We start from the raw sequence: 27388 nt of genomic DNA, 5'->3' as shown, positions 1-27388 counted from the left end.
CTCCTAGAAGCTGAAGCTCAAAAAACGCCTAAAGTAGTGTGCATGGACACATAGAATAACACTATTAGTTTCTAGGAGCTGAAAAAAAAATGCTAATAACAGCTTCTTCAGCTTCCTGGAGCTTAAAAAGATGCTAGTGTGCATGGAGCCTTAAAGGAGAATTAAAGTCAAAACTTTTCTAGTTTTAGATGGAGTCGGGGAGGCTTTTAACCTCTGTCAGGTTTTTAATGCTGTCTGTATCTTTTCATTCTGTCAGAACACAACAGCTCAGCGGGGGAGATCACTGTACTAACTTTAGATTATTAGTACAGCAGTTCTGACCTAAGTTGACAGTGTTCTTTTATTCAGCTTGCTGGGTTGAATGGAAATAAAATAATAGTGTGTACAAGGCTTTAATCTCCAGTGTGAATGTAGCCTAAGGTTTTCCAACCACAAAAAAAAAGTATCAGTGCATGGCCAACTTTATTCAGAGACACGCAATTCGTATCTTCAAAAGGAGTTCAGCAATGACAGCCCATGTATTTCAATTAGTTTTTTTTCAATGTATCTCTGCAATATGTTATTTCATGACTGGTCATTCCATTCACTTACCTGCATAGGCCTGCATTCATTATTTCAATACAATAGCTGTAAAAGTTTATTACTATTATTTAGTTTTTTAAATATACCATTACAAACATTTTATATCTGTTCCATAATTGCAAAAAACGTTAGCTGTTGATCCTACTAGAAATCTAGTGCTGTCCTGTCTTCTGTGCAGTGTATTTTGCCCATCTTAAAGTGTATGTATAGCCCAAATTTTTTTTTTTTACTTTTTTTGATAGAGTAGGGAAGGGTTTAATTAAAGCGGTCATTTTTTTCAACTTTCCATCTATTAAATCTTCTGCCCTTGTTGTTTTAACTTTGGATAGTAAAACATTTTTTTTTCTGCCAGTAAATACCTTATACAGCTTACTTCCTGTTTCTTGTCTGGTAAAAAGCCTAGGCTTATGACATCATGCTCAGCTCTCTCTCTCACTCTTGTGAGAGTTTGCCAGCAAGGGAGGGGAGATGAGTCATAAGAGGCCCAATCAGAGCTGCAGAGCTGAAGGTGTGCCTCTGTGTGTCTGTGTAAATCCAGGAAGTGAACAGGCAGCAGTTTCAGCTGCCCACAGTTAAAATGGTTGCAACCAGAATCGGTGGAGGGAGATTTCTGCAGCATATTTGGCAAGTACAGAATCACAGTATATATAACATAATATGCAAAGTGGTTGGGGGGAAGCATCAGAATGGCAAAGATGTTTTTATTACAAATTATGTGAACAGACTACAGTTCCTCTTTAATCCCCTGCCAGGTATTTTTTTTCTTCACTTCCTGTCCCAAAGACACAACAAGAAGTTAGAGAAAATCTCCAAACCTAAGGACAATTCCCCTTTTAGATAGGTGTCCCCAGAAGAGGTGCCCCAATTTGAAGATTTGGATTCACCTCTTGTTTTGGGGATAACTCTAAAACGTTAGATTTCTGTTTGCTAATTTTATTGTTGATAAAACACAAGACAAGGGGAAAGAGACCCCACAAAATAAAAAGTGGGTACTGAATGCGACCTCAAGAGTTATGTAGAGTAGAAAAAAAACCTTTATTGGGGACTACAAAACATTCAAACATCATTATCAAAAAAAACGAAATTGACATCTCCACCCACCACTTAAAAATGACATCATTGCCAGTTAAAACAGTACACAAGTCTCTCACTGTTAATCATCTCCTGCAGCAACCCAAGGCTCACAAGGAGCATATTAAAGCGGCGCCCCCCCCCCGCAAAAAATTCAAAGCCAGCAGCTATACATACTGTAGCTGCTGACTTTTAATATTAGGACACTTACCTGTCTTGGAATCCAGAGTTGTCGGCACCCCAGCCGATGTTTACATTGGCTCTCGGGTGCTGCCGCCGCCATCGCCTGTAAGGGAACCCCGCAATGAAGCCTTACAGCTTCACAGCCAAGTCCCTACTGCACTTCCGCGCTGCACTTTCTGGATGGCCCGGGGGCGGGGGAAGGAGGAGGGGGGGCCGAACTCCCGAGTCATCTCGCCGCACCTAGATATCTCGGAAGTGGAAATGGATACCTGTCAAAAACAGGTACCCGCTCCCCCCCAAAAGGTGCCAAATGTGGCACCGGGGGGGGGGGGGGGCAGATAAGCGGAGCTTCCACTTTTGGGTGGAACTTTGCTTTAAATGGAGCAAACTGAAATAGTTGCTAATAAGAGTGCTGTTAGGTGAGAAGGCTTTGAGTGACTGCATCCACTGGCTTAATACTCCAAAATGCACAAAGCCATCTCAATATCTAATCAGTGGAAAAGCAAGGGTGCTTAGGTCCCTGGATGGTGAACCACGATGACAATTAAAAAGCTATACAGTCCTCCTCACTTGAGAATATAGATGGGCTGATAATGTCCACTGCCCATAATGAATCCACATCAATAGGAAAAACGATCCTTCATCTCAAAAAGCAAATGAAAGTCACTTTTGTTCCACTGCAGTATTAGGAGAGACAGTCAGCTAAACACTCAAAAGTTCAAGTTGCAACAATGTTAATAGTGAAGACACACTTTCCCCTTGTCTTGTGTTTTTGCAGTACTTTGGGGTATGCTGACCCACACCCATACGGTGTTTATATATTATGATTTTTTCTAAATGTTTCCCCTTTATAGTGTCTCCTGTATATTGACACACAATATTGGCTTTCTTGTTGATAATGGTCACCAGTACAACTAAAGGGTGAATCTCCCCAAAACCGACAACAATAAATACTTGACAAAGGGTCTAACCTTTCCCTACTCTATCAAAAACTAAAAAAAAAAAAAAAAAACTCTGCAAACTACATTTCTTCTGTAATCCTGTCCTAGGGTGACAATGCCGCTTCTCCATAGATACATCCATGAAAGTGAACATCAGAGGCGTAACTAGAATCTTCAGGGCCCCGGTGCAAGAAACCATGAAGGGCCCCCACCAGGGGCATTGCTAGGTCTACAAAAGATCTGGGGCTAGAGCCCATAGCAGCGAAGTAAAGAAAGTTATGTGCTTGGGCAGGCATACACATGTATATAATATACATGTCTCTCTCTCTCTCTCTCTCTCTCTCTCTCTCTCTCTCCACCTGTGTTTGATTATACTGATTGAACTTGATTAGGAAAGCCACACACCTGTCTATAAAGACCTTACAGCTCACAGTGCATGTCAGAGCAAATGAGAATCATGAGGTCAAAGGAACTGCCTGAAGAGCTCAGAGACAGAATTGTGGCAAGGCACAGATCTGGCCAAGGTTACAAAAAAATTCTGCTGCACTAAAGGCTCCTAAGAGCACAGTGGCCTCCATAATCCTTACATGGAAGACGTTTGGGACGACCAGAACCCTTCCTAGAGCTGGCCATCTGGCCAAACTGAGCTATCTGGGGAGAAGAGCCATGTGGCTGAGCTCCAGAGATGCAGTCAGGAGATGGGAGAAAGTTGTAGAAAGTCAACCATCACTGCAGTCCTCCACCAGTCAGGGCTTTATGGCAGAGTGGCCCGACGGAAGCCTCTCCTCAGTGCAAGACACATGAAAGCCTGCATGGAGTTTGTTAAAAAGCACCTGAAGGACTCCAAAATGGTGAGAAATAAGATTCTCTGGTCTGATGAGACCAAGATAGAACTTTTTGGCCTTAATTCTAAGCGGTATGTGTGGAGAAAACCAGGCACTGCTCATCACCTGACAAATAGTCCCAACAGTGAAGCATGATGGTGGCAGCATCATGCTGTGGGGGTGTTTTTCAGCTGCAGGGACAGGATAACTAGTTGCAATTGAGGGAAAGATGAATGCGGCCAAGTACAGGGATATTTTAAGAAGCTTAATGATGTAACTTATATAAATTTATGAAAATGAAAAAAACGTCTATGTCGATCAACAATAGATTCAAAGTGTGACAAATTAAGAAGTAAAGTCTCTGATGTTCCTCGGGTGTTTCTTAGACTGCAAAAGACTCATGTTAGTCCAAAAGGTATATAATTCCTTATTCACCACGTGGATAACGCATGCAAAGATGTATGTGTGATGGACCCTCCACATAGAGAAAAGTGAAGGCTTACCAGAAGGATTGAACTCATAGGAACGTACGTTCAATGAGTCAATCTAGCTTGTATCACCAACAGGCAATCAAAAAGAAGGACCTCTCAACTGGATGGCTACAAAACTCCAAACATATCCAGACTCCTGATGGAACTATCTTTAAAATGGATGGCAAACCTTCCTGTAGATCATCTCAGAGGGATAGCCCATATGAAAATAAAGGAAGGGGGGCCACATAGCATAATACCGTTTTGTAAAGCAAATTTAATAAAATAAGTAAATAACTTACATTTCAGTAGTAAAAAAAGCGCTTCAAGTAAAATTATGGCAGGCAGTGGAGTCCCCCGACGCGTTTCGTCTTATAAGACTTCATCTGGGGTACTCACCCACTGCTGCCATGCCCCTTAATATAGATATCATAGCCCCCCTAATGAGGATCCAGCTCGTATCTAAAATTGATAGGCACTTCCGGGTTTAGCCAAGATGGCGAACCCGCGTGCGTTCCAAGCCTCTATTTGGTATGTTTATATGCGTTCCAGTGTTATACTAGGATATTATTGTAAACTGTAATAAGATTAGGAATGAATAAAGATAGAGACCACTTCCTTGAAGAGACATCCCCAATATATAAAAACTAATAAAATTGCTATCATTCTCTAGTGGAGAGTATGATCCGAGATAGGGAAAGCGAATGGCTGGACGTGCGTCACCGCGTCGAGTGGGACGAACGCACGTCACTTCCCTTCTCATGGACCGCTGGGAGTAAACAGCGGTTCAAGCCTCATTTTGGTAATCATCCACCCAGTAACAGGGCGTGCGTCGCCGCGTCGGGTGGGACGGACGCACGTAACTTCCCTTCTCATGGGCCGCTGGAAGTAAACAGCGGTTCAAGCCTCATTTTGGTAATAATCAACCTAGTGACGTCAGTTAAGCTCTATACCGACGACATTGGGAAACCACAGTATGTAGTAACATAAACTAGGATCTGTGCAGCAAAAATGTGAACTTTAATTGAATAAAAGAATATGTGTAAATATGAAAATAATATATCAATAGCAGTTATCACTCGGTGTATCCAATATGTAGTGATATCGTGATGGGAAAATTTTATAAAAGGTAGCCTACTAAGATAATGAAAATTGAACAGTGAAAGAAAGATGAAAAAATGAGAAAAAATAAGGAAAAATGAAAAAAATATAGAAAGTAGAAAAAATAAACATGAAAGATAAAATAAACTAAAGTGAAATAAAATAAAAATAAAATTAAGATAAAAATGAAGTAAATTAGGTAATAATAAAAAATATATATATATAAAAGATAAAAAATGAAAAATGAAACATAAAATAAAAAATAATAAAGTGAATAGTGAAAAATAAAATAAAGTGAAAAAATATTCATTTAAGAGAGTGTTCCAATGTGAACCCAAAACACCTATAGATCCAAAATGTTGATAAAAAAACCATATAGTGTCCCTATCAGCAAGTGAGACCATGAAGCGTGAATGACTGACCTATGCCATTGAATGCTATGGTGTCTATATGGTGATAATTCAATGTGTCCTGACTCCAAAGAAAAGGGGCCGGAGAGTGTGAAAAATCTTTATAGTGAAAATGTCAATGAAATCTTTCTGTGTATATAAATTTGATCTCCATAGATCCGAGATGTATTCTCAAAAGAGTTCTACATAGTTATACATCAACATACAAAACCTCTACTTTCTCTCAGGTGAATATACTAAGAGTCATTGATAAATGCATTTATATCGATTTCCATATTCATACCCCTTGGGGAGAGGGACTGTAGCTTATGTATCCAGAATGTCTCTAGACGGGAAACACCCCTGGTCTTAGCACCCCCTCTCCAGGGTGGGGTATATTGGTCAATAACTAGAAATTGTGAACCTAGTGGGTTGCCGTTATGGAATTCCTTGAAATGTCTGGGTACGCTATGTTTCGACTTCCTCCCTTTAATGAGGGCAATATGTTCACCTACTCTTCTGGTGAAAGTTCTCGTTGTGCGGTCAACATATTGTTGGCCACATGGACATGTAATCAAATAGACTACATATCTGGAATTACATGTACAGAAAGGCTTGATAGTGTACCTTTTCCCTGTAACTGTCGATGTAAAATCTGTTGTTTTGCGTCCCGTTAATGCATTGTGTTGACATACAACACATTTCCTACATGGAAAAAACCCAGTCCAGTTATGGAAAAATGAAGGACGCACTGGAGGGTTAGTAACATTGGGTGCTACTAGGCCACGTAGGGATGGTGCTCCTTTGAAAATTAGTTTGGCTTGTTCAGGTAACATTTTACCTAGAATATTATCTTGCTTCAAAACCCCCCAATGCTTTTTCACAATATTCTTGATTTGTTTATGTTGCACTGAATATGAGGTTAACATTGCCCACTTAAATGTGGAATCTGGTTCTCTTTCGGGTTTCGCCTCAAAAAGGGAATTCCTATCCATATTGGTGACTCTCCGGAGGTCTAATTCCAGAGTGGTGCTATCATACCCCTTGTCGAGGAAACGTTGTTTTAAGATATTCGCTTGTTCTATGAATACATCTAAATTTGTGCAGTTTCTACGAAGACGCAGAAACTGACTACGGGGGACTGCCTTAAGCCAAGATCTGTGGTGACAGCTATCCCTGGGGATAAAGCTGTTTCGATCTGTTGGCTTGAAATAAGTATTGAATTCAAATTGTTTATTAACGATCTTAATTTCTAGATCAAGGAAGTGGATCTCATTTTCACTAGATTCATATGTTAAGGAGATACCTCTATCATTTGTGTTAAGGTATTCGAAAAATTGTTTCAATGATTCTAGAGTACCACTCCATAGGAGGAGGATGTCGTCTATATATCTAGCCCACAGATCCAATGAAGTGGTTCCATGGGTATAAACGACATCCTCCTCCCACTTGGCCATGAAGAGGTTTGCAAGGCTCGGAGCGAATTTCTCTCCCATGGCCACTCCACGTTGTTGTAGATAGTACCGTTGATCGAACCAGAAATAATTATGTTTGGTTGCGAATTCAAGCAGCTCTATCAAATAATCGCATTGAAAGGAAGCCAGAGATTCTTCCCGGTAAAGGAAATGTCTGACAGCCTCTATGCCTCTCTCATGCGGTATGCACGTGTATAACAAGGCCACATCCGCTGTGGCCATAATAAAACCTTCCTGTAGCTGAATCCCTTCCAAACGTTTAATCGTGGAACTGGTATCTTTCAAGAAAGAGGGTGTCTTTGTAACAATAGGCTGCAAATAGAAGTCAATATATTTGCCTATTCTGGAAGTGATAGAATTAATACCACTCACGATGGGCCTCCCTGGGGGGCACACCGGATTTTTGTGGATTTTTGGCAAATAGTATATAGTGGGGATTCTTGGCGCAGAAGGTATCAGGAAAGCTTTTTCTTTTTTGTTTAGGATCTTAGAATCATAACCTTTAGTTATAAGAGTCTGTAGTTGTTTTTTATATATATTAGTGGGATTGTTAGAGAGTTCTACATAAGTGTCTGGTTCTCTCAGTATCCGGTACATCTCCTCATCATATTGGCTCTTATCAAGTACCACTATTCCTCCTCCCTTGTCTGCTGGGCGGACAACTAAATTTTTGCGTGCACACAAGGATTGTAATCCTTTTTTTGGCAATGATGAATGTCGAATATGTTTTTCTGGCAGTCTAGCGAGATCATCAAGAACGAGATCCCTGAAGATTTTTACTGCAGGAGTGATAGGGACAGGAGGGACGAATAGGGAAGGGTTAGATAATCCCGAATGTACAGTGCCTGAGGTAGCTGCTGGGTAATCTGTCCGAGTGGGATTGGAAATCAAGTACCTTTGGATATTAATTTTACGTATAAATTTGTGGACGTCGATAAACGTATGAAATTTATTTAATTTCTTAGGGGGGGCGTATTTGAGACCTTTATCAAGCACTAATATTTCAGCGTGAGTGAGTGCCTGGGTACTCAAATTAAATACCCCTTGTCCTACTACACTCTTTTTCTCTTTTCTTCTCTGTAGTCTCCTCCCCCCTCGGCACCCTCTCTTGGGTCTGGACCCCGTTTTCTGGCGTGTCGGTCCTCGTGAAAACCCTGATTATGATAGGTCATAGGGTTTTGAGTATACGGAGGATCTACATAGCTATCTCTCCTGTTTTTAGAAGTATGGGTATCTCTAAGAGGTGAGTATCTATTATAGGTGCGAATTGGGGAGGAGGGATAGTGATAATATGGACTTTCGTCACGATATGAATCGGGACGTGTCTCATGTCTTGAAAATGGGGGGCGTTGGGGTTGGTTGTCGTACTCCCAATAGGGTCGTGTGGCAGAGTGATGTACATCCCCTCTAGGGTTACCCCTACCGCCACGTTTCCCTCTATGGTTGCCCCTCCCCCTTGAAAAATTTTTGGGGGTCTGTGGGCTGTAATGACGCACTCTTGGTTGGGATTTATAAGGATCTTCATTGTATCTCTCTATGCCCCTGGGGGTCCGACCTTTGATGGCAACCGGTTGGGGGGCTAGAGACTTTGAAGATATAGAGGCAATTGGTGGCACAGTCGTTTCGATGTTGCCAGACGAAACTTCCATAGGTGGAGCAACTAAAAAGAGTTTCTGCCACCCAAAAACACCATTATTTCTATAGTCTCCAACGTCTCTGGAATATTTCTTCTGTTTTTTATATTTCTGATCTCTGTCTTCCTTTTCAAGATGGCTCTGAAGATTGGAGGACAGAGAATTGTATTCTTGGGTATTTTTATGTGCCAGTAATTTGTCTTTTAATTCCTTGATCTCCCTATCGAGAGAAACCAATCTGTTCTTTTTCTTAGAAATAAGTACATTTAAAAAATTAATACCAGCATCATTAAAATATTTAAACCAGGAATCTAAATCAGTTTCACCCTGTTGGGGTTGAACTTCCCACCGGAGGCTTCTTGGTACCATCTGTTCTGAGATGTATTGTTGTAAAAATACTAAATCCCACTGAAGATGAAGTTCAGTGGTCATGATATTTTTTAATCTCAAAAATAGTCCTCCAACCCCAGTGTCACTCCCAGTTGTAACAAATACTCCCTCAGTATTGACCTTATGGGCAGCTCGGTAATCAAAGATATCTATCATAGCAGATGAAAACTCAATGGAAATTAGGGCAGCTGCAGTGTTTGTTCCAAACTACCATATAAACAAAGAAGAGAAAAGTTTAACCCTGCGCTTACCCAACAGGACAGCAGCTCACACAACAAACAAGGATTTTGTCAAAATTTAAGTGCATAGACAAGTGTAGCGCTATAGATTTTAAGAAGCTTAATGATGTAACTTATATAAATTTATGAAAATGAAAAAAACGTCTATGTCGATCAACAATTAATTCAAAGTGTGACAAATTAACAAGTAAAGTCTCTGATGTTCCTCGGGTGTTTCTTAGACTGCAAAAGACTGATGTTAGTCCAAAAGGTATATAATTCCTTATTCACCACGTGGATAACGCATGCAAAGATGTATGTGTGATGGACCCTCCACATAGAGAAAAGTGAAGGCTTACCAGAAGGATTGAACTCATAGGAACGTACGTTCAATGAGTCAATCTAGCTTGTATCACCAACAGGCAATCAAAAAGAAGGACCTCTCAACTGGATGGCGACAAAACTCCAAACATATCCAGACTCCTGACGGAATTATCTTTAAAATGGATGGCAAACCTTCCTGTAGATCATCTCAGAGGGATAGCCCATATGAAAATAAAGGAAGGGGGGCCACATAGCATAATACCGTTTTGTAAAGCAAATTTATTAAAATAAGTAAACAACTTACATTTCAGTAGTAAAAAAAGCGCTTCAAGTAAAATTATGGCAGGCGGTGGAGTCTCCCGACGCGTTTCGTCTAATAAGACTTCATCTGGGGTACTCACCCACTGCTGCCATGCCCCTTAATATAGATATCATAGCCCCCTTAATGAGGATCCAGCTCGTATCTAAAATTGATAGGCACCTCCGGGTTTAGCCAAGATGGCGGACCCGCGTGCGTTCCAAGCCTCTATTTGGTATGTGTATATGCGTTCCAGCGTTATACTAGGATATTATTGTAAACTGTAATAAGATTAGGAATGTAGGAATGAATAAAGATAGAGACCACTTCCTTGAAGAGACATCCCCAATATATAAAAACTAATAAAAAAAGACGTTTTTTTCATTTTCATAAATTTATATAAGTTACATCATTAAGCTTCTTAAAATCTATAGCGCTACACTTGTCTATGCACTTACATTTTGACAAAATCCTTGTTTGTTGTGTGAGCTGCTGTCCTGTTGGGTAAGCGCAGGGTTAAACTTTTCTCTTCTTTGTTTATATGGTAGTTTGGAACAAACACTGCAGCTGCCCTAATTTCCATTGAGTTTTCATCTGCTATGATGGATATCTTTGATTACCGAGCTGCCCATAAGGTCAATACTGAGGGAGTATTTGTTACAACTGGGAGTGACACTGAGGTTGGAGGACTATTTTTGAGATTAAAAAATATCATGACCACTGAACTTCATCTTCAGTGGGATTTAGTATTTTTACAACAATACATCTCAGAACAGATGGTACCAAGAATCCTCCGGTGGGAAGTTCAACCCCAACAGGGTGAAACTGATTTAGACTCCTGGTTTAAATATTTTAATGATGCTGGTATTGATTTTTTAAATGTACTTATTTCTAAGAAAAAGAACAGATTGGTTTCTCTCGATAGGGAGATCAAGGAATTAAAAGACAAATTACTGGCACATAAAAATACCCAAGAATACAATTCTCTGTCCTCCAATCTTCAGAGCCATCTTGAAAAGGAAGACAGAGATCAGAAATATAAAAAACAGAAGAAATATTCCAGAGACGTTGGAGACTATAGAAATAATGGTGTTTTTGGGTGGCAGAAACTCTTTTTAGTTGCTCCACCTATGGAAGTTTCGTCTGGCAACATCGAAACGACTGTGCCACCAATTGCCTCTATATCTTCAACGTCTCTAGCCCCCCAACCGGTTGCCATCAAAGGTCGGACCCCCAGGGGCATAGAGAGATACAATGAAGATCCTTATAAATCCCAACCAAGAGTGCGTCATTACAGCCCACAGACCCCCAAAAATTTTTCAAGGGGGAGGGGCAACCATAGAGGGAAACATGGCGGTAGGGGTAACCCTAGAGGGGATGTACATCACTCTGCCACACGTCCCTATTGGGAGTACGACAACCAACCCCAACGCCCCCCATTTTCAAGACATGAGACACGTCCCGATTCATATCGTGACGAAAGTCCATATTATCACTATCCCTCCTCCCCAATTCGCACCTATAATAGATACTCACCTCTTAGAGATACCCATACCTCTAAAAACAGGAGAGATAGCTATGTAGATCCTCCGTATACTCAAAACCCTATGACCTATCATAATCAGTCACCACAGATCTTGGCTTAAGGCAGTCCCCCGTAGTCAGTTTCTGCGTCTTCGTAGGAACTGCACAAATTTAGATGTATTCATAGAACAAGCGAATATCTTAAAACAACGTTTTCTCGACAAAAATGATAGCACCACTCTGGAATTAGACCTCCGGAGAGTCACCAATATGGATAGGAATTCCCTTTTTGAGGCGAAACCCGAAAGAGAACCAGATTCCACATTTAAGTGGGCAATGTTAACCTCATATTCAGTGCAACATAAACAAATCAAGAATATTGTGAAAAAGCATTGGGGGGTTTTGAAGCAAGATAATATTCTAGGTAAAATGTTACCTGAACAAGCCAAACTAATTTTCAAAGGAGCACCATCCCTACGTGGCCTAGTAGCACCCAATGTTACTAACCCTCCAGTGCGTCCTTCATTTTTCCATAACTGGACTGGGTTTTTTCCATGTAGGAAATGTGTTGTATGTCAACACAATGCATTAACGGGACGCAAAACAACAGATTTTACATCGACAGTTACAGGGAAAAGGTACACTATCAAGCCTTTCTGTACATGTAATTCCAGATATGTAGTCTATTTGATTACATGTCCATGTGGCCAACAATATGTTGGCCGCACAACGAGAACTTTCACCAGAAGAGTAGGTGAACATATTGCCCTCATTAAAGGGAGGAAGTCGAAACATAGCGTACCCAGACATTTCAAGGAATTCCATAACGGTAACCCACTAGGTTCACAATTTCTAGTTATTGACCAATATACTCCACCCTGGAGAGGGGGTGCTAAGACCAGGGGTGTTTCCCGTCTAGAGACATTCTGGATACATGAGCTACAGTCCCTCTCCCCAAGGGGTATGAATATGGAAATCGATATAAATGCATTTATCAATGACTCTTAGTATATTCACCTGAGAGAAAGTAGAGGTTTTGTATGTTGATGTATAACTATGTAGAACTCTTTTGAGAATACATCTCGGATCTATGGAGGTCAAATTTATATACACAGAAAGATTTCATTGACATTTTCACTATAAAGATTTTTCACACTCTCCGGCCTCTTTTCTTTGGAGTCAGGACACATTGAATTATCACCATATAGACACCATAGCATTCAATGGCATAGGTAAGTCATTCACGCTTCATGGTCTCACTTGCTGATAGGGACACTATATGGTTTTTTTATCAACATTTTGGATCTATAGGTGTTTTGGGTTCACATTGGAACACTTTCTTAAATGAATATTTTTTCACTTTATTTTATTTTTCACTATTCACTTTATTATTTTTTATTTTATGTTTCATTTTTCATTTTTTATCTTTTATATATATATATTTTTTTTATTATTACCTAATTTACTTCATTTTTATCTTAATTTTATTTTTATTTTATTTCACTTTAGTTTATTTTATCTTTCATGTTTATTTTTTCTACTTTCTATATTTTTTTCATTTTTCCTTATTTTTTCTCATTTTTTTTCATCTTTCTTTCACTGTTCAATTTTCATTATCTTAGTAGGCTACCTTTTATAAAATTTTCCCATCACGATATCACTACATATTGGATACACCGAGTGATAACTGCTATTGATATATTATTTTCATATTTACACATATTCTTTTATTCAATTAAAGTTCACATTTTTGCTGCACAGATCCTAGTTTATGTTACTACATACTGTGGTTTCCCAATGTCGTCAGTATAGAGCTTAACCGACGTCACTAGGTTGATTATTACCAAAATGAGGCTTGAACCGCTGTTTACTTCCAGCGGCCCATGAGAAGGGAAGTTACGTGCGTCCATCCCACCCGACGCGGCGACGCATGCCCTGTTACTGGGGGAATGATTACCAAAATGAGGCTTGAACCGCTGTTTACTCCCAGCGGTCCATGAGAAGGGAAGTGACGTGCGTTCGTCCCACTCGACGCGGTGACGCACATCCGGCCATTCGCTTTCCCTATCTGGGATCATACTCTCCACTAGAGAATGATAGCAATTTTATTAGTTTTTATATATTGGGGATGTCTCTTCAAGGAAGTGGTCTCTATCTTTATTCATTCCTACATTCCTAATCTTATTACAGTTTACAATAATATCCTAGTATAACGCTGGAACGCATATACACATACCAAATAGAGGCTTGGAACGCACGCGGGTCCGCCATCTTGGCTAAACCCGGAAGTGCCTATCAATTTTAGATACGAGCTGGATCCTCATTAAGGGGGCTATGATATCTATATTAAGGGGCATGGCAGCAGTGGGTGAGTACCCCAGATGAAGTCTTATAAGACGAAACGCGTCGGGAGACTCCACCGCCTGCCATAATTTTACTTGAAGCGCTTTTTTTACTACTGAAATGTAAGTTGTTTACTTATTTTAATAAATTTGCTTTACAAAACGGTATTATGCTATGTGGCCCCCCCTTCCTTTATTTTCATATGGGCTATCCCTCTGAGATGATCTACGGGAAGCTTTGCCATCCATTTTAAAGATAGTTCCATCAGGAGTCTGGATATGTTTGGAGTTTTGTCGCCATCCAGTTGAGAGGTCCTTCTTTTTGATTGCCTGTTGGTGATACAAGCTAGATTGACTCATTGAACGTACGTTCCTATGAGTTCAATCCTTCTGGTAAGCCTTCACTTTTCACATACATCTTTGCATGCGTTATCCACGTGGTGAATAAGGAATTATATACCTTTTGGACTAACATCAGTCTTTTGCAGTCTAAGAAACACCCGAGGAACATCAGAGACTTTACTTGTTAATTTGTCACACTTTGAATTTATTGTTGATCGACATAGACGTTTTTTTCATTTTCATAAATTTATATAAGTTACATCATTAAGTTTCTTAAAATCTATAGCGCTACACTTGTCTATACACCAACATTTACCATCCAACCTGACAGAACTGGAGAGGATCTGTAAGGAGGAATGGCAGAGGATCCCCAAATCCAGGTGTGAAAAACTTGTTGCATCTTTCCCAAAAAGACTGATGGCTGTATTAGATCTAAAGGGTGCTTCTACTAAATACCGAGCAAAGGGTCTGAATACTTAGGACCATGTGATATTTCAGTTTTTCTTTTTTAATAAATCTGCAAAAATGTTAACAATTCTGTGTTTTTCTGTCAATATGGGGTGCTGTGTGTACATTAATGAGAAAAAAAAATGAACTTAAATGATTTTAGCAAATGGCTGCAATATAACAAAGAGTGAAAAATTTAAGGGGGTCTGAATACTTTCCGTCCCCACTGTGTATGTGTATATATATATATATATATATATATATATATATATATATATATATATATATATATATATATATATATATATATATATATATGTCATATATAAAGTATTGTTACATATCTGAGTGTGGATCCCCCCTTACATTAGGGTCCCCAAAGATCCCGCACATACACCAGGGTCCCCAGAGAGGCTCCCTAATTACATCAGGGTCCCCAGAGAGGCTCCCTATTTAGATCAGGGTCCCCAGGGAGCCTCCCCTTACATCAGGGCCCCTGGAGAGCCCCTCCTTACATCAGGGTCCCCAGAGAGCCCCTCCTTACATCTGGGTCCCCAAAGAGCCTCCGCCCTTACATCAGGGTCCCCAGAGAGCCTCCCTACTTACATCAGGGTCCCCAGAGCCCCCTCATTACATCAGGGTCCCCAGGGTGCCCCTCCTTACATCTGGGTCCCCAGAGAGCCCCTCCTTACATCAGAGTCCCCAGAGAGCCTCCCTACTTACATGAGGGTCCCCAGAGAGCCCCTTACATCAGGGTCCCCAGACACCTCTCATTACATCAGGGTCCCCAGACCCCCCTCAATACATCAGGGTCCCCAGAGAGCCCCTCCTTACATCTGAGTCCCCAGAGAGCCCCCTCCTTGCAACAGGGTCCCCTCCTTACATGAGGGTCCCCAGAGAGCCCCTCCTTACATCAGGTTCCCCAGAGAGCCCCCTCATTAAATCAGGGACCCCAGAGAGCCCCTCCTTACATCAGGGTTCGCAGAAAGCCTCCATACTTACATGAGGGTCCCCAGAGAGCCCCTTACATCAGGGTCTTCAGAGCCCCCTCATTACATCAGGGTCTCCAGAGCCCCCTCATTACATCAGGGTCCCCAGAGAGCCTCTTCCTTACTTCAGGGACCCCAGCCTGCACCCCCCCTTCCAGAGGTTGCCGGTGTACCTGGCTGGTCTCTGCTGTGCACCTACAACCCCCCCAGGGCGATCGGCAGCTCTATGGTGCCCGCGGGCTGCGGGATCTCCCTTGGGCTAGTAGTTCTCTTCCCGTAGTGAGGGGCCTCTGACCCGAGCATGTATCAGCAAGAGTGTACAAGCAGAGCGACTCACTTGTACACTGGAGAGTGAAACTGATACATGCTCCGGTCAGAGGCCCCTCCCCTCTCCACTGCATACACTCGGGAAGAGAACTACTAGCCCCAGGGAAATCCCGGCCGTGGACCAGTGTTAATTTTGGCAGCAAATTTTAATTTAGTTTTAGTCTTAGCACTAAAATGAAAATAAAAATGAATAAATGCAGCGCTAAGTGTGATAAGAGCAAGGGGGTGAACTAACGCCCCATATACATATATACTGTGTATGGCAACAAATATTTACATGTGGCAGTAGTTATAAGCCACAACCAATGAAGTGAAGGAACAGGCCCCAATAACTGTAAGCACAGTCCATAGTGGGGTAAAAGTTCATCAACACAAACGACGTGATATTTCTGGTGAGTAGAAAAAGGAACATATGTGGATGGTGTTCTTAAATCAATGAGAGATCTTCATGTACTCTGGGTCCACACATAAGTAGAAGGGGTGAATACGCTTACCAGAGAGGGTGGACACACTCACCATACGGCGGAGTGTCATTCAGGCTTATGGATCAATCGATCCTAGGGGTGCTTGCTGGAGGGTGCTGGTAGTAGGTTCCAATGGTCTCATCTGGGGCAACAATGGATGGAAGATGGTGCTTGGATCCACAACAGATGGATGGGTTCACCTTCACAGCGAGCAGACAGCTGGAGGATGCAGCTTTCACCACACCGGATGTAGACTCATGTGGGAAAAGAAAAAGGTCTCCACATAGTGCATGAATCTGGTGTATAAGGTTTATTTAGAACCACCAAAAAAGGATTCTTTTCAGACAACGGGTAAGATAAATGAATAAAAGTAGTGATCACAGATAAGTAAAAAATATAAAAATCGTGTGGTAACAGGGCATTAAAGCATGTGATGGCACTAACCAATCAAAACTTCTAGCGCAAAGTCACATGTTAGCGTCATTGTGGATGATGTCATCGCGCACCAAGCCTCATTTCCATCCCAGGAAGAGGCTAGTTAGATTGTACGGCAAGGGGTGAAATAACTCCACCCATTCACCATAAGTAAAGGTCATTGCGCGCCGGAACGAAGCGCTCCTATCCCAGCAGCTTCATGTGTCAACGGAAGTGCAAATAAGACGCTGTTATAGTGGTAACAAAAAGAAAAAGCAAACACTAAACCGAAAAAGTTCCAAAAGATCTGTTTAGCGGGACACCTCTTTAATGACCCTGTAACATAAGTGCATAGGGCATCATGAATGTATAAAAAGTATCCCACACTGATGTCCATAAAGTATAGATGCCATATTATCAATACAGTACAAGTGTAAACACATATGGATACATTTACAGCAAACAACTGCAGGTAAGTATATAGAGCCTTGAAAAGACCATAAGGTCTATATAGACATCACATAAGAATATGAAAAATATATACATATAAAAAAGTGAAAATGCACATACAAAATTGTATACAAAGAGGGGAGGGAAGGAAAAGGAGAAAAGAAAAAAAGAAGAAAAAACTTTCCTATCTGGACATTAAGAACACCATCCACATATGTTCCTTTTTCTACTCACCAGAAATATTACGTCATTTGTATTGGTGAACTTTTATAGGGCGTACACACGGTCGGACTTTGTTCGGACATTCCGACAACAAAATCCATGGATTTTTTCCGACGGATGTTGGCTCAGACTTGTCTTGCATACACACGGTCACACAAAGTTGTCGGAAAATCCGATCGTTCTGAACGCGGTGACGTAAAACACGTACGTCGGGACTATAAACGGGGCAGTAGCCAATAGCTTTCATCTCTTTATTTATTCTGAGCATGCGTGGCACTTTGTCCGTCGGATTTGTGTACACACGATCGGAATTTCCGACAACGGATTTTGTTGTCGGAAAATTTTATCTCCTGCTCTCCAACTTTGTGTGTCGGAAAATCCGATGGAAAATGTCCGATGGAGCCCACACACGGTCGGAATTTCCGACAACACACTCCGATCGGACATTTTCCATCGGAAAATCCGACCGTGTGTACGGGCATTACACCACTATGGACACTGATTCCAGTTATTGGGGCCTGTTCCTTCACTTCATTGGTTGTGGCTTATAACTACTGCCACGTGTAAATATTTGTTGCCATACACAGTATATATGTATATGGGGAGTTAGTTCACCCCCTTGCTCTTATCACACTTAGCGCTGCATTTATTCATTTTTATTTTCATTGCACGGTCACTACACTGGTGATGCTGGCTGCTATTAAGTCCACATAATTTCTGTTTTCAGTAGCGCAACGATATATATCCTCTTGTTTCTTAGCACTAAAATGGCAATTTTAGTTTTAGTCCCATTTTAGTCTTCTGCTATTGTTTTAGTTTTAGTTGCATTTAGTCGACTAAATCTCCAGGTCATTTTAGTCGACTAAAACTCATTTTAGTCATCTAAAATCTAATAGGTGTAGTTAAATTGCAATGCATTATTTAAGCATTTCTCTACTCATTATATACTGCTGGAGTGAAAAATCGAATATGTTATTATTTATGTTATTGAGGTATGAACATGCACTACAGACCAGTGTTAATCTTTTGACTAAAATGGCATTTTAGTTTTAGTCCCATTTTGGTTTTAGTCGTATTTTAGTCATCTCAATTGTTTTAGTCGTATTTTTGTAGATTAAAGTGGTATTAAGTTAGTTTTAGTCAATGTTTTAGTCAGTTTTAGTCAACGAAATTAACACTGCTGTGGACACCATAGAGCTGCCAATCGCCCCCTCCCCCCCATCACATACTAAACTGACAGCCAGATGTGCAGGGGGAGATGCCGGGTCTTGGCCCCCCTCCACAGTGGCAGAAGGCCAGGGCCTAGTCCCAAGTGCGACTGCTGCGACTCTGGTAGTTCCAACACATTGTCCAAGACAGGAAGTGTAAATTAAAGGAGAAGAAAAATGAAAATGAAAGAAAAACATATTCAGCCACCATATTTAGGGACCAGCAAACTGCATTGGATTCAATTTTTGTGCGTAGGTTTAGATTCTCTTTAAATCCCCTGACAGTTTCTTTTACCTATGCTTTGAGTTCTCAACTCGACACCTGCTGTGCCAATTATGAGGGGTTTCCACCATCCCTGGGCTATGTTCCCAGGTCTGCACACCTGTTGTGCCCTTTATGAGGGCTTCCTACCATCCCTGTGTTGAGTTCCTAGGTTTGTAACCTGCTGCGTCTAATATAAGGGGCTCCCGCCATCCCTACGCCACATTCCCAGTTCTACAAACCTGCTGTGCCCATTATCAGGGGATCCCCCCATTCCTGCTGGATTTGTATTAATGTTATACCTTTAATATTTTTTATTGTTATATGTTTATGGTTACATGTGTAGCGCTGGTAGATTTACCATCTACCATCTGATAGGTAAATTTAGTAACTTGTTCATTAGGAAGGTTAGATTTGCCTCTGTTTCAGCTTGGCTGACGTTGCGTGTGTTTCCATACTGAGCCATGGGTGTCGCTGTTGCCACCGGCTGGTGTTGAAAGGGCAGCGTGTCTAAGCGTATGGATGTTCTTCTGTCCTGGAGACAACTCGGTGGAGGTGGTCCTCCGAGTTGCATTCTGGGCGAGGGTATTTATGGGACAGACGCCATATTTTGGGGTTCGTTTTTACAGCCACCTGCTGGCCCTCCTGGCCGACAGGTATGCATTAGAGTGCTATCTCGTGGTCCTCCATTCCGGAGGCCCACGTCGCTGCGGCGCATGGGTGGGCCCAGAAGTCTGTCTGGGGCCTACCACAGCGGCTGAGGAATGGTCCTGAGCTGTCTATCCAGAGTGAAGAAGCTGGACAACCAAGGAGATCCCAGGGGAGGACCCGTTATTGAAGGATCATGCAGCGTGCTGGTCTGGAGAGGGGCCTGGTGACTCAGTTGGAGGACGTATCCTAAAGTGATTATACAGCATAGTGTTGCCGGGTTTGGCTTAAAGGTTCAAGCACTGTGACTGACATTCATTGCAGAAAAAACCAATACATCCTGTGGCAGAGGATCGTACAGGTTCATCCCAAACAAGTCTGTGGCAGAGACTTTTGTTCGTGCTACGTACTGGCTGCTAGGCAAGTGAGAGAGGCCTATCCAGGCGTGCAAGGAGTGTGCCCCACCAAGGGAGTGCATTCCACTGAAATATCTAATCCCAAAGGACATTTGTCAAGAATCTTACTAAAAAGGTATTTGAGTTTTCCTCTGCGGTTTTCCTTCTACCTCTTTCCTGCTACTTCCTTCTTTGATAGTTTAATAAAGCATTGAAAACGTACTCGAGAGTTAGTACTACACATGTTTCAAAATATGAAGCTTTTGTATTATAAATGTGAGATGTCTCACTTCTTGTTGGGCCTCAAGATAAAAAACGAATGGAAATCACACAGAAACAAAACCAAAATAACCACTTGACACGTTTTTAGCCATTTCCTACCCTTTTCTAAAAAAAAAAAAAAATAAAAAAATAAAAAAAATGTAGGTTATTTGTATACTCAGGAGACAAGTTGTAAACCTAATACTGCAAAAACACAGGGGCGATATTGGCAGGATGTTCGCCAACACTGCCCCCTTCAGGATGAATTGGAGTGCACATGCAGTTAAACCTATTATTATTATTATACGCAATTTATATAGCGCCGACAGTTTACGCAGCGATTTACAATGTATAGGGGGGACAAGAACATACAGTACAGTTCAATACAAAAGGTACAGGAGGGCCCAGCTCGTAGAGCTTACATTCTAAAGGGAGTAGGTGGTGGTACAAAAGGTAATAGCTGCAGAGAATGATTTGATGGGGGTGGCTCGGGGACAGTTGTTATGTGGGTGTGGGATAACCTATTTAAACTATAATCACTAATGCAAGATTGTTCTGCAGTTTTCTGGTCAGGTGAATCTCCACGTGTTTGAGGATTGGTGTGGAAGCAGCATCAGTCAACTACGCCGCAACATACACTTCCCCCTGTACCCCCACGTGAGTACCATTGCACTGCAGATATGCACATAAGACATAAGACAGAGCTCACCGGACTTAAAAAAATATTTTAAAAACTGTTCTTAAAAAGTAACACTTTTGTTTGCCAGAAAGAATAAAAAGCATACATTTAACAGCTTTCTGACCAGAGACCATTGAAACCTAGATTCTGAGACAAAATTTAGCTGTATCAGGATGCATCAGCTAATGTGACAGCACTCTAATATGCCAACCTACTGTAGATAATTTAGCATTGCTTTTTTTTCCTGTATAAGGCTTTAATTTGGTACACTGTTTTATTAAATACCATGTTTAGCTTTCGTGTCATAAACTGAAATAGACGAAAATGTAAAAAAAAAATAAAAAATACATTTTTAAAATAATTTCATTTTATTTTGGGTACCGTATTTGCCTTTAAACAGCTGAAGCCTGCCAGCCTCAGCTGTCGCAGTGCCTTTTTGTGCTACGTAAAGTGATACAGCAAATGGTATGGAATAAGGGACTTGCCCTCTATAGGAAAAAAGGGGCACATGATTCTTTACCTTTTGGGGCAACCTGTCTTGTGAATGTGAGCAGACCTTATCTTTTGATATATGATGATTTCTGTTTTACATAGGGATTCTTTTTCTTTTCCAGTCTCCCTCTCTTTGTGCAGCACAAGATTTGGGGTTTGTTTGTTAGGCCCGGTTCACACTTGTGCGATGCAAGAAAACCACAAATCCACTGCGGGTTCCCGCATCGCACCGACTCGCATGTCAGTTCACACTTCCATATGCGAATCGCTGGGGAGTGTCAATACATTGTTAACGACACCCCCAGTTCAGCTTGCATATCGCACTGTGAACTGACAGTTCGGACATGAATCGGATCGCATATGTGTGAACACACATGCGATCCGATTCTGGTCCGAACAGAAAAAAGGGTCCTGTGCGTGTTTGGACCAAATGCGGTGTGATATCAGCCATACTATCTGTATGGCTGATATCGCACCGCACAGACATAGCATGTAATGTGAACAGCAGTGCGCTGTGAATTACATGCGATGTCTGGCATCGCACCAGTGTGAACTGGGCCTTAAACAAAATCACAAGATCATCATGTCATATTTGTTGTGGAGATCACATGGTCGGGAACCACACTGATTGCTAGAAGAGATCCGGGAGCTGTCACTTTACAGTTTGGGGTGAGAATAAGGCCTGGTTCACACCTATGCATTTTTTAGTGCTTTTTCAGTTTTGCAGAAACACACTACAGTCCATTTAAAGGGGTTGTAAAGGAAAAAGTTTTTTCACCTTAATGCATTCTATGCATTAATGTGAAATAACATCCGACAATACCGGCCCCCCCCGTTTTACTTACCTGACCTCTTGAAAGTCCCGCGCTCGCCCCCGACATCCTCTTCGCTGCTCAGCCTGGCCGTTGATTGGCTACAGTGGATGGATTGAAAGCAGCGCAGCCATTGGCTGATCGTTTTTTAAGCTACTTTCACACTGGGGCGGGGGGGCGTTAGCAGTATAGCGCTTTACCGCTGTTATAGTGGCACTTTTGGCCGATAGTGGGGCGCTTTAAACGCCCGCTAGCAACCAAATAAAGGGTTAAAAGTGCCGCTGCCGAAGCGCTTTGCAGGCGCTTTGGCAGCGGTGCCCATTGATTTCAATGGCAGGGGCAGTGGAAGAGCGGCAGGCCTCAGGCCATTTGAGCAGAGGTGAGTACAGTAATCCTGACTTTAGTTGTTCTTTAACCTTCTTTTCCAAACACAAAAAAAACCTGTTGCTGTAACAACCTAAAAAAGTGTAAGGCTACTTTCACACTGGGGCAGGTGGGCGCCGGCAGTAGTAAAGCGCTATTCGGCCACTAGCGGGGCTCTTTTAGCCCCCCCAGCAGCCGAATAAACTGCCCGCTGCAGCGCCGCTGCACCGCTCCTACAGCTCTGCAAAGATGCTGCTTGCAGGACTTTTTTTACTGTCCTGCAAGCGCACTGTTCCAGTGTGAAAGCCCTCGGGCTTTCACACTGGAGAGACAGGAGAGGCTCTTTACAGGCACTATGCAGACGCTATTTTTAGCGATGCAGCGCCTGTAAAGCGCCTCAGTGTGAAAGTAGCCTTAGGCTGGGTTCACATATATGGAATTGGATGCGTTTTTAGCCACATCCAATTTGCATAACACGTGAATATGACTGGTTTTCAATGAAGCCATGTGTGGGTCAATTTTAAAAAGGGTCCTGTGCATTTTTGGGTCTAGTTCAGATGCAATTTCAGGTAAAAACTCGCACCTGAACCGGTGAACAGAGACACACTGGACTGCCGTACTAAAACCACAGCCGCATATGTGTGAACCCAGTCTTAGCTGGAGCTGGACTTTAATTTGTCTACCACTAAAGGTCCATTTAAAGCTACATGTCCATCCAAGACTACCCTGTCTACAGGTTGACAACGTTACTGTGCAATTTAACTGCAGAATGAACACTGTTGTCATCCTATTGCAAGTGTAGAAAAAAAAAACTACTGGTGGGATCACCAGATAATAAAACTATGATACTGGGGACTCCAGAATACAAAAACTCTTACGTTAAAAACAGTGACAGACTGCATCCTATTTATCATTTCTGATTTTGCATATAGTTTTAATTCACCAGTGTCCAGTTAAGCATCTGCTGCAGTTGTTATCATTTAACAGGTTACACACAGTGGTAACCTTCTCACAGTGGATTAACTGCAGATCTTTGCTGAGCGCAGGGTGTAACTTTCCACAACCAGTCGGAACACAGCGTGCTCTTGGTCATCATTACACCCAGTGCTGAGTGGGCTGCCATTCTAGAACAGGGAGAATATGCACTTGTTTATCAACAATAAATCCATCTTCACTATTAATGATTCACACTTTATTATTTTTAAACCAACCTAAAATGTGAGCTGGTTTTTGTTTTGGTGCCAATAGAATCGGTACTGTTCAAACAAATCCAAGATAAGAAGTAATGGAATCGCTATCTCTATTGGACAAATCCATCTGGGATTTTTCTGCCTCTGTTGGAAGATGTGCACCTGGACAGAATTTGGGGTATTTTATTACAATGGTGGCTGAGTGTAAGCTCTTGACAAGCTCAGGAGAGGCCAGCTGTTGACATGATGTCATCAGTCTGCTACAGGCAGAAGGCAGCATTTTCTCAGTCTCTCCATCCCCTAGTGATCAGATATTTTTATGCCCTGTACACGCGACCGGTTTTGCCGTCAGAATAAACTCTGAAGGTTTCTCCGACGGGATTCCATTCAAGCGGTCTTGCCTACACACGGTCAAACCAAAGTCCGACCAAAGTCCGACCGTCAAGAACACGGTGACGTACAGCACGTACGACGGGACTAGAATAAAGGAAGTTCAATAGCCAGTAGCCAATAGCTTCCGTCTCGTACTTACTTCAGAGCATGCGCTGTTTTTGGTCCATCGGACCAACATACAGACGAGCGTTTTTCACGATAGTCGGACATTCCGCTCGTGTGTATGGCTTAACTTTGTAGTAAGAGAAACTGTAGCAGGGGCTGATATGTGTCAGAAATTTGAGAACACAGCCAAAATCCACACAGAATCGGGATTTTACATGATTGCGAATTGGCGTTTTAGTCCAGGAAGAAGATGCTAACCCCGGATAATGACTGAACAAAGATGGCACTCTTGTTCTGGAGGGAAAAACAGATGAAACCATTGTTAGGGAGAGTACTGTGATCTTTTTTAAAGGTAATAAACACCTGAAAGTGTTACACTAATATAGTACTACTAATCATGCTGCACATGCAAAATATATCTGATGACAGGTCCGCTTTAATAAAATCATTAAGCTTTTGTTTTTGCTGCATCAGATTCGAACTACAATCAACAAGCTTGCTGTCACTCCGCAATGGACCAACTACGGGCTGCGCATGTTCGGATACCTGCACCCTGCTATAGCTGGTAAGGACAATAAACCGCTAACAATGGCAATCTATAGCTTTATCTGGTGTTTCAACATCACACCCAGTACAACATCACTAGTACACACGGGCCGAATACAGCCCATGTGTATGGAAGCCATCCCGACAGAAGCAGGCCATTCGGCCGGCTTCTGTCAAAGGGTCTTGACCAAAAGAGGTCGGCCAACCAGCTCCTGTTCAGCGTTCTCAGCCAATGGCTCCTGTTCAGCGCTTTCAGCCATTGGCTGAGAGCGCTGACCAGAGTGTTCTGGTGGGGGGGCTGCCCCCCCTGTCAGACCACAATAGCCCAGCAGGGGAGATTGCTGTACTAACATTGGATTGTTAGTACAGCGGCCCCGACCTGAGCTGTCAGGTTTTTTAGTTTTTAAAAAAAATAGTAGTGGGTACGAGGCTTAAGCCAATCTGGCATTTTATAGTGTTGTCAGCTTGCTTGTTAGGAGGAGAGAGGATTGATCTCATCATTGAAAAGCTGCTCCTTTAGGCTTGATTCACACCTTTGCATTTTTAGTGCTTTTTGCATTTTGCAGATTTGAACTACAGTCCGTTTAACATGGTTTCCTATGGAACACGTTCTGTAGTGCAAATCTGCAAAATGCAAAAAGCACTAAAAATGCATAGGTGGGAATCAAGTCTTAATATCCAGTCACAGGGTGGGGTAGATCCATGAAACATCTGTATAGCATTAACTTTGGAGGAGAAAAGTAAAGTCAAGGACCTGGGTATGCTCATGCTGTCTTGAAAGAATCTCAAGACTGGTTGATAGATATTTTGAAAGGTAGGACTATTCACACTTGTATTACTACTATGTATGGGTTTATAACGCATCGGTCTGCTATAGCATTTAAAGTGTATGTAAATCCAATTACTAATGCAGCGTACACATGGGCGGACTTTCTGACCGTCATGACCAGGCCATTTTTTGCAATACGGCACTGCAGCGCTTTAACTGACAATTGTGCAAAGTTGTACCCAAACAAAATTGACGTCCTTTCTTTCCCCCACAAATAGAGCTTTCGTTTGGTGGTATTTGATCGCCTCTATGGTTTTTCTTTTTTTGCACTATAAATAAAAAAGAGCGACAATTTTGGAAAAAAAAACAATATTTTATACATTTTTGCTATAATAAATATCCCAAAAAAATAAATCAGAAAAAATAAATTTCTTCATCAATTTAGGCCGATATATATTCTTCTAGATATTTTTTTTATCATGCAATAAGCATCATCGCAATAAGCGTATATTGTTTGGTTTGCGCAAATGCTATAGTATAGCGTCTACAAAATGGGAAATAGATTTATTTATTTTTATTAATATTATTTTTTTACTAGTAATGGTGGCTATCTGCAATTTTTAGTGGGACTGCGACATTGTGGCGGACAGATCGGACACTTTTGACATATTTTTGGGACCGTTGACATTTATACAGTGATCAGTGCTATAAAAATGCAGTGATTACTGTGTAAATGTCACTGGTAGGGAAGGGGTTAACACTAGGGTGCGATCAAGGGGTTAAATGTGTTCTAACTGTATGCAGATGGGACTGACTGGGGGAGGAGACATATCGCTGTTCCTGATTTAGTAGGAACAGACGATCTGTCTCTCCTCTCCTGCGATCAAGGGGTTAAATGTGTTCTAACTGTATGCAGATGGGACTGACTGGGGGAGGAGACATATCGCTGTTCCTGATTTAGTAGGAACAGACGATCTGTCTCTCCTCTCCTGACATACCCGTTCTGGCTCTCGTACCCATTAATGTGCGTGGCCGGCGGATAGCAAGCGCATCGGGTTCCCCCTCGTGGCTGCTAGAGCCGACGTACAGGTATGGCGAGCCGACCTGCCGCTGTATAATGGTGGCAGCTGGTCAGCAAGGGGTTAAAGTGGCTGAGTGAGGACCATTCGGTGGGAAACCTGCAGCTGCTGTGTAGAGTGGGCCCGGTACGTAATGATGGCCTTAAAGGGTAGCTCCACCAAGAAACAGCAAATTTTGGTGATAGCTAGCATTTATAATGACGGCGGCTGGTCGGCAAGTGGTTAAAGTGGTTGTAAACTTCAGACATGAAATATGAGCAAAGCATATCCCTCTATGATGTGTATACTTTTCTCTATCCAGAGCACTGAAGTGTCATTTCTGTATGCTGCCCCGTTCCTCTGTTATCTGCATTAGTCACTTCTGATAAGTTTTCCTGACACCAAGAGAAAAATGGTGACAATGGAGGAAGCTCTAGCACACATCCTGTGGTTGACAGCCTCATTTCTGTTCATGTGTGCTGTGTGAAGGGGGGTGTGACCAAGCCACCCAATCGGCTCTCAGAGCTCTCCTCACTGAGTGTTGCAGTGTGTAATTTCAGCTGTTTTCTGACATCTCAGACCAGCTTTATTAATTCTGGACTTTGAATGGATGTAGAGAACAGAATACTACAGATAAACAGGTACAACTTATGTAGGAGAATTTATTTTATCTCTGTGTATCACCTGAGGCCAGTCACTTCACTTAGTATATGTAAGGGGTTACAACCACTCTAAGCTCTACTTAGCACACCTTAAAGAGTTTTTTGTTTAGAAAAAAAAGACAAC

At 41.9% G+C, this 27388-nt stretch overlaps 1 protein-coding gene across 1 annotated transcript in view; it reads left to right on the top strand.

The window, feature by feature from the left end:
* The window catches only part of B4GALNT3 (beta-1,4-N-acetyl-galactosaminyltransferase 3), a 148473-nt gene that overhangs the window by 66127 nt on the left and 54958 nt on the right, over positions 1 to 27388 (top strand). The window contains exons 4-5 of the mRNA XM_073621633.1: positions 20757 to 20852; positions 24704 to 24794. Coding sequence (XP_073477734.1) covers positions 20757 to 20852; positions 24704 to 24794 — 187 coding nt within the window. The remainder of the gene's footprint in view (positions 1 to 20756; positions 20853 to 24703; positions 24795 to 27388) is intronic.

Source organism: Aquarana catesbeiana, linkage group LG03 (assembly GCF_042186555.1).
Source record: "Aquarana catesbeiana isolate 2022-GZ linkage group LG03, ASM4218655v1, whole genome shotgun sequence".
Classification (NCBI taxonomy): domain Eukaryota; kingdom Metazoa; phylum Chordata; class Amphibia; order Anura; family Ranidae; genus Aquarana; species Aquarana catesbeiana.
This window is presented reverse-complemented; position numbering and strand designations above follow the sequence as displayed.